Source organism: Nicotiana tomentosiformis, chromosome 3 (genome assembly GCF_000390325.3).
Source record: "Nicotiana tomentosiformis chromosome 3, ASM39032v3, whole genome shotgun sequence".
Taxonomy (NCBI): Eukaryota; Viridiplantae; Streptophyta; class Magnoliopsida; order Solanales; family Solanaceae; genus Nicotiana; species Nicotiana tomentosiformis.
This window is the reverse complement of record NC_090814.1, coordinates 124571194-124588100: the sequence shown is the minus strand read 5'-3', so window position 1 is coordinate 124588100 and position 16907 is coordinate 124571194. Positions and strand designations below refer to the sequence as shown.

Genomic DNA, 16907 nt, shown 5'->3' with positions numbered 1-16907 from the left:
ATGAATATTACTTCTTGATGATCTTGAATTACATCAATTCAATGTAGTGACTCACAATATCTGATACAGCACATAAACATCTTTTCTATTACACTTCAAAATTTATAGAGAATTTCAACTTCAAAATGAAAAAAAATTATTGCAGGCAAAAAAATTGTTTCCAAACACAATTCATTTCAAATCCTCTACTTCAATGAAGTAATAATTTAAATAATAGTTACAATATAATGTCCAGACTTCTACTACTGATGGTCGATACAAGCAGCATGATGAATCTGTCGCTGCTCTTTATATCTGAATAACGTTTCAATCAGAAAAGCATGTCGAGTGCTTAGCATTAATCAAGTTTACTCTGGGAATCAGAGAAAATAGCAATGCTAATATAAGCCATATTCCTTTTCAGGATCCTGCAATACTCCAACGCTGTTCCCTCTACTGCAAACTAAACCCATATATGGGCCAAGAGCCACTGTTTTCTTTTTCTTTTGGAAATTCATCATGTTTTTATATATAAAATAGACTAGAACAATGTCCTTGAGCCATCCAATGAAAATGAATGGAAGCCTTAAACTTGAAAATGCTGCTTCTCATCATCAGAACGGGAAGCCTTAATAATGATACAATAGTTTACTACAAGTAATAAATATCACACTCTAGGCAAGGAAATCTGTGCAGCCCAACAAATTCAATAGGGAAAATGAGGGGCAGAAAAATAGTACATTGCATATACAGTGGCTTGTGAAACTCTCATTTGGGAAATTTCTGTACCAGGTGTGGACGTCAATATCGCTCGAGAAGGGGAAGCGGAAGAGAAAAACAATTAAATTTAACCAATTGCAAAAAAAAAAAAAAAAAAAAAAAAAAAAAAAACACTAGTGTGTTAAATTAGCATTAACTAGTCTTCAGCCTTTTGAAGGCACGGTCAGACTCCTCCCTTGCGCTTGTACCTATGGATTTTGGAATTGGTTGCTTGTTTGTGGAAACATCGTCACCCTGTTGGAATTTTTTGAAAGTTACTATTAATTAAGGCTTCAACCCCAGTTGTTAAGTATGAGAATAATAACATCTAGAACTGTATAAAGTATCTGGAATTAAAAAGGGCTCAGGTACCTTAACAGTGGAAGCTGAAGAATGTAGTATGCCATTTGCTCTCTTCCCAAGATCAATTTGCACAGATATATTGGCTTGCGACAAATCTACTCCAGAATTCTGCAGCGCTAGTGTCAAGGTGTTCAACAACCTGGCAGGTACCAGTATATACTTTAGTCGAGCATCCGGTATATTCAGCAGAAATCATATAGAATAGTCTACTTAGGAAGAGGGAGATTTCATCAGAGTGCAACACCATGTATAACAAAGCAATGCAATAAACAACAGAACTTTCTACAGTGCACTATCTTAACAGAAAACAGCAAAAGATTGATGCAGAACCTGATTCAAACATATATAGTAATTCAATCCCAGCCTAAAGTGTAGTAAAATGACTTCTTCTCTGTCAAAGTATATTAACTGCCATGTTTTTGGATGCCTTTTTTTGTTGCAACTGCGTCTAGTTTTAAATCCTTAGGACCCAGTTACTAGAGTTTATACGATGTTTTTAGATATGCATGTGGAAGTAGAACATCAATGTTTCTTTCAAGAAGGTAAATTTCCAGAATCTTTTAAGTATTAAAAGAATTCTTACCCTTGAGAATAGGCACTAGAAATGCTGATGGTACCACTTTCTATAGACAGATATTGGCCTTTAGGACAAGCATTAGGTTACTTGAGTTTATATGATGTTTTTAGATATGTGTGTGGAAGTAGAACATCAATGTTTCTTTCAAAAAGATAAATTTCCAGAATCTTTTAAGCACTAAAAGAACTCTTACCCTTGAGAATAGGCACTAGAAATGCTGATGGTACCCCTTTCTATAGACAGATCCTGGCCTTTTGAATTAGCATTTGGAATAGCATAGTCAGTCATATGTGATCTGCTAACCGAAAATTGAGGATGAGACTTTGACTCCAACTTAGCAGTATCAGCTGTCAGCTTTGATGAATATAGAGCTGCTGTGCTACTAGCCCCACAAAATGAAAATGTATTTGGGTGCATAGAAGTTGTTGTCGCCTTATTTGTTAAACCAGGCCGCTGACTGCTTTCTTTTAAACTTGCGGTGCTTATGTTTGGTTCCACTTTTTGCCCATTAAAAGGATTAGTAGAAGAAATCCCCATTATGTTCTCATCGAACTTTCCTGCATACGTTGGTGCAGCACCTGATGTATTGATAGTGCCTTGAGGATGATTGCTTACACCTCCAGTCGTCCTATGGCACTTGCTCTGTTTAAGGATGAAGGTCTGTTAACTTTTTTTGCCAATGAGTGTACTATGAGTATAGGTATCTAGATTTTAGCTAATATACGGATTACAAGGAAATAAGTTGTTGCCTTTTAAGATTGAATGTTATTGCACTATAAACTGCATCCAAAATCGATCCACTATATTTCAGAGCCAAAAACCATTAGTATCTTGATATACTCGGAAAAGATAGTGATGGAAATAAGCAAGCATGTCAAGACTTCAATTCATTTCACCATCTAGGCATCTTAATTATACGTGGGGTATTGGACCAACTCCTTCCCATATGATACATTCTTAACGTAAAATTCTTAGGCTTCAGTTCTTAATACCACACGATGAGCCAATTTTTGAAAAAAATTGAGCATGACATAGCTGTGACCTAAGAAAGGAGGTAAACATTGAGAAAGAGTGAAAGACCAAGAGTTGGATCTACCAATGGTAACTTCAAAGGTTCATTCTCCCAGCCTTGGTATGATTCCTCATACTTGTGCACTTTCTCTTGTAGAAAATGAATATATTCAATAACCTGCAAACAATATTTTAATTTTTATTAGATATATCTTATTCATAAAGAGAGACTTAACAAAGTATGCAATTCAAGTACCTCCAGTAAGAATGATGCTTTATCTCTTTTCTGATCACTGTTAGGGATGATCCCTCTCAACATCTGAAATCTGAAAAGAGAGTTAAAAAGAATATTTAAATGTTCAGCTAGATATCACTTTATTTCGATTAAAATGCAATCGAAGTAGCAGCAGATAAATAAAGTCTGAAGAGATGGAAACATAAATCCTATATAGGAAATTATAACAAATAGGACACTCGAGCAACCTTCTTTCTACAGAGAGAAGACTACTTGATATATTTCAAAGGAGAAATGGTACTAAAGTGAAAATTAAAAACATCTGACTAAGCATCCAAATCCTTCCCTAGAGATAATATTGCTATAAGAAAAGGATTGTATATCAAAAAGATTTCTATGTTTAAACTATCAACTGTGTCGTAGACATGCCTGTCATTGATCTTGCTTCTTCTCCGTTGCTCTGTTGCTGAATGCTTTGAACGTGGGGTGTTTGGCTTTTTATCATTACCTTCTCCATCAACTTTTACGGACAAATTACCTGTAAAAGGTAGCTATCTGTATGTTATAAAAAGACAACTGCGTGTAGACAGTGAGTAGGAATCATCAGACTTACACAAGACAAACCTCTGGGGTGCGACTGTGGTTCTTTCTTAATCACAAAATCTTCATCATCATCGTCGTCGTCATCTTGTGCATTCTTAGCTGATGTTATCATGTGTACAAAACTCTGGGTCTTAAGAGGCGATGATTGTCTGCAAGGTGATCATAGAGTGAGAAAGTGTAATTAAAAGTATTAGCATCAAGGGAAAATGGGCAATTCATATGGAGCAAAAGAGTCACTGACCGAGCGGATGAGAGCGAACTTATGGCCGTAGTGTTGTGTTTGTGATTTGACGACGATTGTGATTGCCATTCTAATGATGTCGTAGGTTGACCGCCTCCAGTGTTCAGACCTGCTTCTGCCAAGCAAATAGCAGGTTTTAATTGGAGCTGAATTTCAAGGTTAACACCAGAGCAAAAACTAGAGAACCAATATCAGTGGTTGGCCAAATTTAATCTTGTTACGTGTAAGAAGCTAAATTAACTTAGGTTCTCTAGTGCAATCAAGTGTTATTCACCATAACTAATAGCGCATGGAATGCACTGCTTCAGATAACAAACAGTTGTTGTATATATACTCTCTAACTTTTCAGTCTTTCACAAGTATGCCTTGCATAAAGATTGATTGTGGATGCAGATTTCAGTTTTCAAGAAAGACGCAAAGCAAGTAGAAGACAAAATAAAGCTTTTACCTCTTAGGACGTGTCTATCACCCCCAGAATTCTCCTTCCCTGTCTTTCCCTTCTTGACTGCAGATTCATCCCACAGTGTGAAACCACTCCCTCCTGTGTAAGAACTGCAGTTTGAGTTTTCATCATTTCTGTCGGTACTACTTGCCTGTGCTACAGCAAACAAGCTTGCTTCTGGCTTTGGTACCCTTTGGTGCAAATAAGAAATGCTATAGGTGCCTATGCCACCAGGAAGAATATGCTCCACTGAAGGAGGACCTACTGGTGCTTGAGGCTTCTCTACAGCCACAACCTCAACTTTGGTTTCGTCCTTCCTTAATGCCTTCTCTGCTTGCTCCAGTGGTTGCAAGAAGTCATGTGTTTTTAGGAATCCACCAGCTTTAGTATGCAGAATAACCATAGAGAAAGGAATTATTCAATACAAGGCATGTTATAGAGGACATAGTTATCTATGTGATATACATTAAAGAAGTGTCGAGCACAATAATGTAAATGAAAGATAGCATGGGAGCGTAGAAGAATCTGGCAAGATTATTATAGTATTTCATAAATGCTAAGTACTTTAAAAAATAAAATTTTATTAGCTAAAATCAGATACATGAATAAATGAATCACCAGAATATGAGTCTGATAGAAGCGTCACAACAAGATGAGCTCTTATATGAAGAGAAGCTTGTGTTTTGTTGTGATTTTCAAATTTTAAATAATGTAGTAAGTTTCAGATTACAGTACTTTATACTCCTTCGTAGATTTAATTATTAGTGTTAATTAAATCACTTCCAACTTGAAAATCTCTTAAATTGGCTTTTGAAACAAATCAATTCAAAATCTCATGATAATTATTTCACAATTTAAGAGCAGATACGTGTTAAAGCAAGGATCAGATACCAATTTCTGGGTCCCTAAACGTACCACAGAGAATAATCAAGCCCAAAAATCGTACGGATCAAATTACTCGATGTGAGTGGGGAGTCATTTAGTCCAAGCCCCAACCTTTTTCAGGATCCAGTAATATCAGCCCTATCCAAGTGGATGGCCCGCCAGGGAGAAGATGACCCAGATCCACATACGCATTCAGATCAGGAATCAGCTCTTTGGGGTCACGGGCGCATTAATTGCAACACTCGTGGGTGACTGTTATTTCCCCCTTCTATCCCAAACCACATTTTACATCAGAACACATTTTCTCTACTGTTCCCAATTCCCCATTTATCTACAACTTACCCCCCATGATTTTTTTTAAAATAAAACCCAGATTCTTACAATTCTTTTGGGGACAAACCAGCCCAAATTTCTGCATCTTACATTGGAAATTGAAGATCAGAAAATTAAAAAAAGAAATAAAGTTTTTAAAATAAGTAAAACAAAGCCGGGTTGAGTTCTTTGCTATGACACTGCAAAATGTATTCACATAATCAGATCATGTAAAATCCAGTTGAATGAATATCTCCATAATGATCATGGTATGCAACCGAACGAAATATAAAAGTTCTTTACACTAAAGTGTAAATAACTTAAATCAAATCTAATAACTCTCGATTCCAGTAGAGTTTTTATTTATTAAAAAAACAATAAAGGCTTGCACCTTCCCTAAAAATGATAACACAACATGCACACCAAACACAAACCTAAAGAATCCAATATCCTCAAAATTATATTATTGGCAAAACTTTCTCATAAGTAAAACTGAATACAAAGAAAAAACACTCTTAACTCCATTAAAAATAAAAATCTAAACCAAAAAAAAAAAAACACTTCTGTTTGAAAAGACAATCCTGCATGCACGAAAGTTTACCTTGCGGAGGTATTGGATCTTGTTGAACAGGTGAATACAGTGAAAGAAAGTCATGCGTCGTCTTCCTCCCTGCAACAATCACGTAATTAGACAGAATTCTCTAAGATTATCACATTCAAAATAGTGAACCTAAAGTAAGTATTACCTTCTGTTCCAAACGGTCTGGGCTGAGGCAGCTCCATCACAGTACTTGAATTGTGTGTTCGCCAGATCAAAGTAATTACACACAATTCAACTGAATTTCGCTAAGCCGTTCCGTAACTCGAAAATTCTATTTACTCAAACACTCTTTCAATTTCAGATCCGCCTCCAACGAAAATTGGAGGCGCATTAAGAGCAATCTTCTGTAAAACTAACTTCAATACGTGTAGATTATTTCCCGAGAAAATTCACTTCACTTCTCTCCTCAGGAAATTCGGTCTGCTGGAAATTCAGCTCCAAAAAGAAGTTCCGGTGAGAAACAAATAGTCGACCAAACCTGCATATAAATCATAATTCAACTGAAAAACATACGCAAGGAAGTAAAGAATTGCAGAATATGAGAGATCCAGAAGGAAAGATACGTACTTTAGATGAGAATTGGCGATGAATAATGCATAATTCAGACGGGATTCCTTTGACAGAAATGAACACAATTAGTTCTCAATTCCCCAAAGCGTAATAAGGAAGTGATCCAAACAGTGACTTTTGAGAGATTGTTAGTAGGCCCTCGTCGTCTTGTCTAACGAAAACTCAATTGCCTAACACCCCCCCTGAAAATATATATTGCTTTCTTACTACATCAATACCCAGAAAAAGAAAAAAGAAAATTAAATGGGTTTGATAGATCAGAGAAGTCTCTCTCTATCTCTCTCTTTGTCTCTACTTTTCTCCCTTAAGGGGCTTTAGTGAGAGGTTGTTTTAAAGGCAGCGTACTTCATTTTCGTTTTCGTTTGTCCAAGCGCTTTGCTCTCCGTGCTAACTCCGTTTTAAGTTAAAACGCCGTTTATGTAACGTCGTTACGGCAGATTAACGGCGTTTGGCTCATTGTTAACGGTTTTTCAGGAAAAGGTTCAAGTGACCGTTTACTAGACTGTGTATGTCGGATCGGATCATCGTGTTTATGGAATTTAGTTCACTGCTAGTGGTATAAATATTTGATAATCTAGTAGATCGAATTTTTTATATTTTTGCCGATCCCGAGTAATAATATTAATCTATTTAGCGACTAAATCTTTTAGTATAGATAAAAATTACTACTTCATGTTTCTAGTTAAACAAATAGTGATGCATTAATCTGTCCCGTTTTTCGAAAATAAACGGCTCCTACACATGATCATAAAGATAATTTATTGAATGACTTCCAATGTGAGGCATAGTGAGTATCAAATTCCAGCATTCTTCTTAACCGATTCAAAAATTATACTATTCTACATAATTTTTTTAAAATTTATTCTGTCAGTCGCGTAAAACTCTGACAGTTTAATTTACAATGATTTTAAGTGACAAATTATTTTGCCTTTGTTATGAACTAGAACAAAGGCATGAAAGTTAGACAAAGGCATTTATCTTTTGAAGGTGATGTACTAATCTAATATATGTACCGATTTATCGTAAATTAAAAAGCCCTAAAAAGTTCAACTCCTGTTTATTACATGTAACACATACTTATCTCGTAAGGGGTAGGGGTAGTGGTATTGACTATTTTGTCAGTGAACAATTTAATGTGGCGCTAAATAAAATTGGAAGGTAAGAACAGTGACTCTAGCTCCCCTAACTATAACAACAAAGGTTTCCCGGGAAAACTTTAAATTTACGTTTCCATCCTTTATTACGTGTTTGACATACTTTCAAAAAGTTAAGCTTACGAAATATCCGCAAAGCAAATCTTGAGACTGACACACTTCGATTATTAGTTTATTTACCCATAGTTTCATCTCAAGCTTTATATATTTATCAAAAAAATTCATTAAATATATATAAATTTTAAATCTTAAATCTTTTAAATTAGATAAAATATAATATAATTGTGAGTTTAAACCCATAAAAATTAAATTTTAAATTTGTTATAGAACTACGGTGATATTTGATCCATGATCCAGAGGCAAGTTTGTGAAAACGAGCAATGTCTTTTCAACCAACAATTAAATAATAATAAAAAAGAGAGAACTTATGGATCTATTGGAGTGTTCCGAGGTGCGCACCTAAAAGTTAATCAATCTCTTTGAACTTGAGTGGGGTAAGCAGTAAGCTCGTCTTTTTCTCACAAGTAAAAAAGATAGAAATTTGGTTTTACAGATCTCAATAGTGTAATAGTAGATCAGTACAAAGAATGATAGAGGAAGCATGTCACGTGAGAGGCCTCATAGCTCAAACTCACACACAAAAATACAATACTCAAGAGTTAAGAAGTTGGCGTTGACCCCCAGACACAGAGATTAACTTGTTAAAGATATTAATGACGATGATTAGCGCACAAATCCCAAGTAAGTAAATTATCTTATTCTACTGCAGTAATTTGAATTTGGTTGCAGAGTGAAGTACAGAAATAAAGAAAGAAAAGGAGATTGACTGAGTAGATGGAGAGAGAGGGGATGTTGGTAACGGAGGAGGAAAAGTCACGTGATGGAACCACTTTTTCACTTCTCTCTTTCTCTCTCTGTGGGGAGTGGCCTTTCAATTGCACCGGGGAACGCGGGACCTTCTCTCTCTCTTTTTATTTTTTTCCTTCCCATGTGCGACGCAGATTCTCTCTCTCCCCTCTCCCTCTCCGCACGCACCCAAAGATGTTTTGTCCTGTGCCTCTCTATTTATTTATTTATTCGTAGAATAAAAAGAATTAGATACTTCCTTTTATTGGCCAAGAAAAGATTAGTTTAGGTATTGTGATAAGTACTCTTTTATTTCGTTCCTTAGCAACAAAAAAAAAAAGAACTCTTTTATTCACAATCGTATGTTTTGAATTTGAGGCTTCGATATAAAGTCGTTTTTATTAGAATATGAAAATTTTCAGCGTGAATTCAAATTTAATACGAGTATCAAATATTAAGTTGAAACCAAAAAAAAGAAGAGGCTAATTACTCCTACTAAATTGAGACGAAAGTACTGATAATTTGATACTCCCTTCGTCCTACTTCCTCCGTTCACTTTTACTTTGCATGTTTTGATTTTTCACGCCCCTTAAAAATAATAAATGAAATGCATAATTTACCATGATTCTCATATTAATTAATGCATATTTTGTTGGATTTAAAAAAATAATTTAAAATAAGTAATAAATATTATGGGTATAACAGAAAAATAATTTTGTCATTCTCTTGATATGCGTAAAGTGACAAGTAAAAATAAAAATATATATTTAGTATATATGCCAAGTAAAAATAAACGGGAGAGTATATTACTAGTTAGGGTTACTAAAAATATTTGTCCTGAACTACTTGTTAATTTATAAAATTAAGATATAACTAATTAATTTTTTCCTCATTTTATTATTAATATTAATTGCTCTTGAAAGCAAACAATGTTAGTTTGCATAACATAAAAAAAAAATTTTAGGGCGTACAAAAAGGTGACAATTGGCTCAGCTCAAACCTCAATAAGATTAGCATTGTTCTTCTGAAAAGTCAGGTTTTAAACTTTGAAACATTTAATTGCTTAAATTTTAACTACTCGTGCCATTGCAATCTCTTATAAAATTATTCTTAGGGTAATCTGATGAATATATTTATGAAAACGATGGAGACAGAGCGGAAAAACTCATTTTGGCTCCAAGAATATTTCAAGATGAAAATTTTCAAATATCATTTTCAATATATTTCGAATCGGAGGAGAAGATTTGTTACTGCAATGAAAATCCAATTCAGGAGAAACTTTGGATAGTGATTGTAGCTTCTTTTTTTTTTTTTTTGGTGCGAATGATTGTAGCTTATTTCTATGTGTCTCTATATATACTTTCTCCGTTGATTTTTACTTATCCACAATAGACTTTACACGCACCTTATAAAATAATAGATGAAATGCATATTTTATCATAATACCTATAATATATGTTATTTATTATTCCATAAGGAGGGTGTAAAATGAAAAACTAACAAATAATATGGGACGGAGGGAGTATCAATAAGTTTTAGGGCCTGTTTGGAAAGCCACCCTATAATTGAATTTGGATGTAATTGGGTGCAATTACACGGTTTCGACATGTTTATCTAACCAAGTACAATATATAATTGGGTGTAATTACACTCTGCAAGGGAGCTGAGACTTGCTAGTAATTACATTATTTTTCCAAATATTTAAAATTCTTTTTCTCAATTTTTTTTTTACATTATTTTTTTAAATTTTGTATTTCTCATTTCCTAACCTTTACTTCACGTGTTTTTACATAATTTCTCATATTTTGTTTCTTTTTTAATAATTTTTCTTTATTTTTTTATTACACTTAGCTATGTTATTATCTAATTTTTCTAAATAATTATAACTCGTAATCTTAGAAAGAATAAGTCATCTACAAACTTGACTTATAATGAGTGATGCCATTAAAGTTGAAATTTGTTATTGGATGAGGTTATACACAAACTTAACTATGTTAAAAAGATAGGTTACTTTTTAATATTTAAATAATACTTTCATTTTCCAAACTTTATTTTTTGTGATTTCATGTAGTTGCTCATGTTTTTTCTCTCTCTCCATTTAGCATAATTGTGCTATTATTCTAGTTTTAAAAATACACCACCTAATATTGAAAATAATGAATCATTAATAAACTTAACATATAATGAGTGATGCCATTAAAGTAGAATCTCATTATTGAATGAGGTTATAGACTTATGTTTCCTTTCCTTTTGAATTATATTTACTTATATTATGTTGAAATTTATTTTATGTTATTTTGTAATTTTACATAAGAGTATTATATTTAAAAAAAATTGAATTTTGATTTTATGTTATATTTTCGCTTCTAAATTTGCTTTAGTAGTATTCACTTAATAAATCAAGATTGCATGCTACTTATTTTTCAAGTAGAATTAATAGATTATTTTTTAGTAAAATATTTGAGTAATATTATGCCATTATATTTATAAATATTAATCATATTATCAAGCATGGAGTCCGTGATGTTCTTATAAAATATGTACTTTTAGTGTTTATAATTGATGAAAGTAAAATATTATTAATTTGAAAAATATATATTAAGTATTTTTATAATATTATTTACAAATATATGCTTATTAATTAATATATTTTCATGAAAAAATATCTATTTTAAATGTCAAATTTAATATTATTTATAAAGGAATATATTTGTTAAATCGTAACTTTTAATCTTTGGTAATTAAATTTATATTTAAAATTTAATTTAAATGTGTAATTATACTTGAGCCACCAAATAATATACTTGTAATTAATTACACTATAATTACATTATGACAAACAATCATGTTGTCGTAATTACAGTACTGTATAATTCTTAGGCTGTGTAATTACAACACCAGTAATTATATCAATTTTAATTACCTAGTGGCTTTCCAAACAGACCTTAAGTTAATCTGGATTAACTTGTAGTATCCAATTCATGTCAAATTAAGTATTTTCACATAATATAAAACGTGAGGACTGCTCGATAAAAGGTATAGAAAGGAAGCTTTTAAGTATTAAAACTACTCACGAGTATTCACTCTGATTTGTATTATCTATCACGAGTCAATTTAACTAATATTTCAAATAAAAACATATATTTAAATATTTGACGATTACATGAAATTCAACAATTCTAGGTATACTAGAGTACACCAACTAATACATCAGTTTAAAAGAAGCTGTTTGCTTGTATATTTGAGATTGGGGATGGAATCATTAAGTTTAAAAAATTAATCATAGATACTTTAAAATTGGTTTTTTGGCTCCGACAACCAAGGCAAGCATTCACATTAAGGTGCACACCTACAACCGAACAGCTTGTCATTATCATACTACTAATTATATACTAACTAATCCAATTAATTTAAGCTGTATCTCTTTTTGCATCTTAATTTATTAATTATTAATTAATTACCCTTTTGAAAAAGTTGCAGAACATGGCTTCTTCCTTCTTAAACTCGAACTAGCTTTAATTAGTTTCCATGGCTCACAGGTTGTATGGTGCCACTATGTATATTCTTCTCCAATTTGGACGTATATAAATCTTTTAACTAATTAATCAATTTTAATACACAATCCATTACAAAAATATTTGTGTCCGACTGTCCGTAATCCAAATATGTTATTCATTTCTTTTTCTATGATAATATATAAGTTCAGTATTATCTTCTCATTTCAAGGAGGCAAACACCCTTTCGATCTATAACCTAGGGTAACATGCAGCGCTCCTAGGTGCTTAAAGTGTAATGCCTCTTATATATTGTAGACATCGAAATTTTCATAGATTAGGCCTAAATTTGGGCTAAATTTTAAATTCAAGACACTACTCTTAAAATTCTTGGAGTCTATTAAGGTTTATTGGAGGCTACGCTATCAAAACCCTAACTTTGAGGTTACTCTACCCTAACCTTAGGTTACTCCCGTAAAAAGGATTGCATATTCTCTTTTAAAAGTATCTCCAAAAATGGAGATCATCTCGAATATCCCATAAACTCACGGGATACTCACAAAGAGATCAAGATGTGGCCGGATAATTCTTGATAATCAATTACTTCTAGAAGATTCACAACATCCTTTCATGAAAATCAAATACATCCCAAGGAAGTGTGTATCATCCTAAGTTCGAGAAACATGATGCGCCAACCCTCAGAATCATGGAGATAATCAGGAGAAAAGAATCAAACAAAATTGTACCCATATTGTTTATGAATAAAATTATGTTTCTTCATATTTATATTGTGATTACAATTTGTTTTTCATATTGCAAAAATATGTTGTAAACATATGTCTTAAGAATGAAAAGCAGAGGATTATACTAGTCCTAGTATAAGCCCATGTCGAAACAAATCATGTGATCTCAACAGTAACTTATGGGCTGGCAATTGGCCATTACGACTAAGCTAGAATAGACCTTACCTTCGAATGTGCTTCATTTCTTTTAGATAACTCCCTAGACTCCACATATTGTGTGCCTCAATGTTTTTCTTTTAATAATCATGTTGTTCGGGTCGTACATAATCAAGTAATTCCAGCAGAAGTGGCTCAATCCTAACGCCATTAAAGTAGTGGCTTTAGGCCCTAAAAATTAATAACTAAAATTAACTATGAAACTAAAATAATTAACAATTGATTACAGAAAGACAAGAGTTGAGCAACACCGAAATATCAATGGGAGAGAGAAATAAGGATCATAACAAGATAGGTGCAAGATAGCTATTTGAGATCCAACTCTAGTTCAGTTCACTCTAAAGTTCTAATGATTCTCACAAATTCACTAGATGATTAGTTCAAACGTGTAGTCAAGACTCCTCTCTCGATTAAATCTTAACTCTACAAGGTGAACTAATATAAGCACTATGAACATATGCAAGCATGCGTTAACGGATTAGTCTTCAGGAAAACGTCTCTCGAAAGTTCTCCTAACTTGATTTAATCAACAATTCAACAAACTCTTTCGATTACTTAAAATAATGACTGAATTAAATCAAATAAAATAATACAAATATAATCACCAAAATATTCCTCTTTTGATTAAATAAACTGGCGAATAAAGTTGCAATCAATTCAAATCTCCATAAACGAATTCAAGCAAAGAAATAGAGTTGAAATCCATAAATATCAATCAAAACACAATATCGTTCAAACCCTAAGGTAAACTACTCCATATTTATGGAGAAATTCATCACAAATAAAGTTGAATAATCAAAAAATATGAACTCAATCCAAACTCGAGTATTGAGTTGAGGAAAGAATGATGAATCCTTGTGCTTTGAGTCTCTAATGCTCTTCCAATCTTCCGTAGGTAAAAAGCACCTTCAAAAAATGTGTTTCCAGTGTATTTATACCAAGTAGGAACGAACCCGGACGAAACTACCCTCTTTGAACCGAAGTGAAAAAACCTGCAAATTTTTTACACTTCATTTGTCGCACAGTGCAACAAAGGGTTCGTTGCATTAGTGCATTTTGCTCGTTTGTAAACTCTCTGAACTTAGCTTATCTGACAAACTTTTATACTAATGCGCCGCACTATGCAACGCGCTATGCATCGCATTAGTGTATTTTTCTGTCAGACTCAAAAACTACAAGTCTTTGAACTTCTCAAATTTCTAACGAACGTTTTTACTAATGCGTCACTCCATGTCACACCTTATGCGATGCACTAGTACATTTTGCTCTAGCCCTTGCGCTTTCTTCCAACTTTTGTATGCAACGCCGGTCCACGAGCCCCGGACGCGATCCCGGTTTAATTCCTTGGCCTTTTACTTAGACTTTAAAGCTTGAAATTATTCGATTAAGCTCCAAAATAACTTTTTAACTTGGAATCATCTCTTACAAAGCATAAAACACGAAATAAGTGTAAATCGCCATCATTTACGCTCAAACATGCTCAAAATACAGTAATTACAGTGCGAAATGCGGCTAAAACATGTGTTCCTAGCTTACTATCAATACCCCACACTTCAACCATTTCTCATCCTCGGGCAATCAAACTACACTTCACATAGAGACGACCTTCTCATCAGACAACTTCCCTAACGCATCATGCCAAGAATATTTAAAGCAGACTAAGTACCATATCATAACATCCTAGCCTCAAGACTTGACTCACACCTATCACGTATTTCAAAATCTTACTCGCTTACTCTAACTCAAAGGCCAAAGATATTAATTTTCCTTCGCAAATCATGTGCCCTCACACCACAGATAGAGAGTAGTTCCACACACAATAAAATTCAAGAACAAGTAGGAACTCAAGATAAAAAGAGTTTACTCACTCTCAGAATTAAAATTCATGTGCCACAGAAGACGCACCATATGGTTGCCCATAGTGTCATACTCTACTAATTGGTTATAGAGTAGGTTGTGGGACGAGTAAGATACATTTGGTTATAGTGACTACACCTCCCTAAGCACTTTAATATATATACATAAATAATTTAAACTTCAAACTTGTGTTAAACCAAACCCCAACCTTCACACATAATAATATTAAGCTCCCAATTTCTTTAAGTACAGACAAGGTGAGAACTACCACTAGCAAGGAATCAATTATTTTTCTTTTCTAAGTTCTGATTTTTTTCATTTCAAGCAAACTCATTTTTTTTTTCAATTCTCTACAAGTGGCTCTCATATATTTTCAAATAATGCACCTTTCTTTTTTTTTTTAATAGTTCCACTCAAAAACCTGCGCATTGACGAGCGCAAAACACACACTTAAATTATGTTCGCTAGTCAAAGATAGTATAGTATAATTATCCTCTCCACAGAGATTGAATTTAAACAGTATTCTCGAAGTTCGTAGCTCGATTGCTATCCAGGAGGATCAACAATGGAGATTTATACAATTAAGAATTGAAACTAAATAAGAACCTAAACTATTTACTAATGACAATCTCAACAATGGTAAGCAAGGAAGTTATCAATGGGAGAAAATATGGGTTGATAGGATAGGTGCAAGATAATTGTTCGGAATCTAACTCTAGATAATTCACTTCTAATGTTCAAGTGAGTCTCTCGAATTCACTTAATTATCAGTACAAATATTTAGTAGAAACTCCTCTCTCGATTAAGTCTCAACCTCACAATATGAACTAATTTAAGTTTGGTGAAGATATGCAAGAATTCGTAATGGATTGGTATTTAGTAGAACCTCTTTCGATTATCCTCCTAACTAGGTTTAATCAAGGATTCAACTATACTCTTTCGATTACTTAGAAGAATCTATGAACTCAATCAATAATATAGTACAAATATATCACAGTTATACCTCTTTCGATTACAAGAACAAGTGAACATAGATGCAACAATTAAATTTTCCAAAAACGATTCAAATACATAAAAATAGAGTTATAATCCACAAACAACCATCAATACATCAAATCCATCAAAACCCAAAAGGTTCTACTCCATGGACATGGAGAAGTTCTTCACAAATGAAATAAAAGTATAGAAAAACAAAAATACAATCCAAACTCGGATCTTGAGTGAGAAAGGAAGGATGAAATCCTTGTGTTATAGCTTCTCCCTTTTCTCCTTAGCTTTTTTAGGTCTTGGTATGTCAAAAGTGTGTCAAAAATGGTATTTTGGGGTATTTAATCCACCCCCAAAATAATCCCGAATGAAACTACCTTTTCTTAGCGAAATAGGGCTTTTCCCGGACAGGACATGCGTGACCGCGCAACTGGTCGCGCACTTTGCACACCATTTTGCCCCAAGTGCGTGATCGCGCACTTGGTCGCGCACCTGGGTTGTATAAGTTGGGCATTTGGGAAAGTGTAAAACATGAAAGTTTTAGCTCTTTTAAATATCTTTCCAACGATATATTGTAGAGCCTAAACGGAGTTCCGAGGGAAAGGTTATGTGTATTTTACTGGATACTGCATAATATGCCTGCTCGATTCTTCTTTTCGTTCCACTATCATCCGTTGATCTCCGAACTCGATCCTAACTTAATCCTTGGGCTTTTACTCATATTTCAAAACTCAAAAATAGCATGAATTCATGTCATAATATCTACATAGCTCGGAATCACTCCTACATGGCATAAAATACACAATAAGTGCAAAACATGCCTAATTAAAGCTCAACATAAATAAAGTGCAGTGAATTAGAGTACAATAAGCAACTAAAACACGTGATTATAGCCTACCATGAACACTCCACACTTAAACTATTGCTCGTCCTCGAGCAATCAAACTACACTTCACTTAGACATGACCTTTTTAAGCAAGTCTCCTAACTCATCACACCAAGAATATTAGAACAAATTAAGCACAAGACCGT

General features: G+C 33.5%; 1 protein-coding gene across 2 annotated transcripts; it reads right to left on the bottom strand.

Annotated features, from left to right (window-relative positions):
• Positions 1 to 547: 547 nt before the first annotated feature.
• On the bottom strand, positions 548 to 6888 carry LOC104105183 (transcription factor BIM1). 2 transcript variants are annotated; one of them, XM_070197551.1, is made up of 12 exons: positions 6572 to 6888; positions 6154 to 6486; positions 6009 to 6077; positions 4217 to 4591; positions 3769 to 3883; positions 3549 to 3676; positions 3354 to 3462; positions 2946 to 3015; positions 2775 to 2867; positions 1872 to 2320; positions 1111 to 1240; positions 548 to 993 (listed from the first exon to the last, which is right to left on the bottom strand). In XM_070197551.1, exons 2-12 carry the CDS (start codon positions 6188 to 6190, stop codon positions 892 to 894), a joined length of 1677 nt encoding a protein of 558 aa, XP_070053652.1. In that variant the 5' UTR covers positions 6191 to 6486; positions 6572 to 6888; the 3' UTR covers positions 548 to 891. The 2 variants fall into 2 exon arrangements, with proteins under 2 accessions (XP_070053652.1, XP_009611733.1); XM_009613438.4 differs by having other exon boundaries at positions 6576 to 6888.
• Positions 6889 to 16907: the final 10019 nt, after the last annotated feature.

Excerpts from the sequence above, each read along its gene's own strand:
- LOC104105183 (XM_070197551.1), bottom strand. The coding sequence starts at position 6,190 with ATGGAGCTGCCTCAGCCCAGACCGTTTGGAACAGAAG. Across the intron at positions 4,592-6,008 it reads AGATCCAATACCTCCGCAAG|CTGGTGGATTCCTAAAAACA; the intron begins GTAAACTTTCGT and ends TGCATACTAAAG. Across the intron at positions 2,321-2,774 it reads AACCTTTGAAGTTACCATTG|AGCAAGTGCCATAGGACGAC; the intron begins GTAGATCCAACT and ends ATCCTTAAACAG.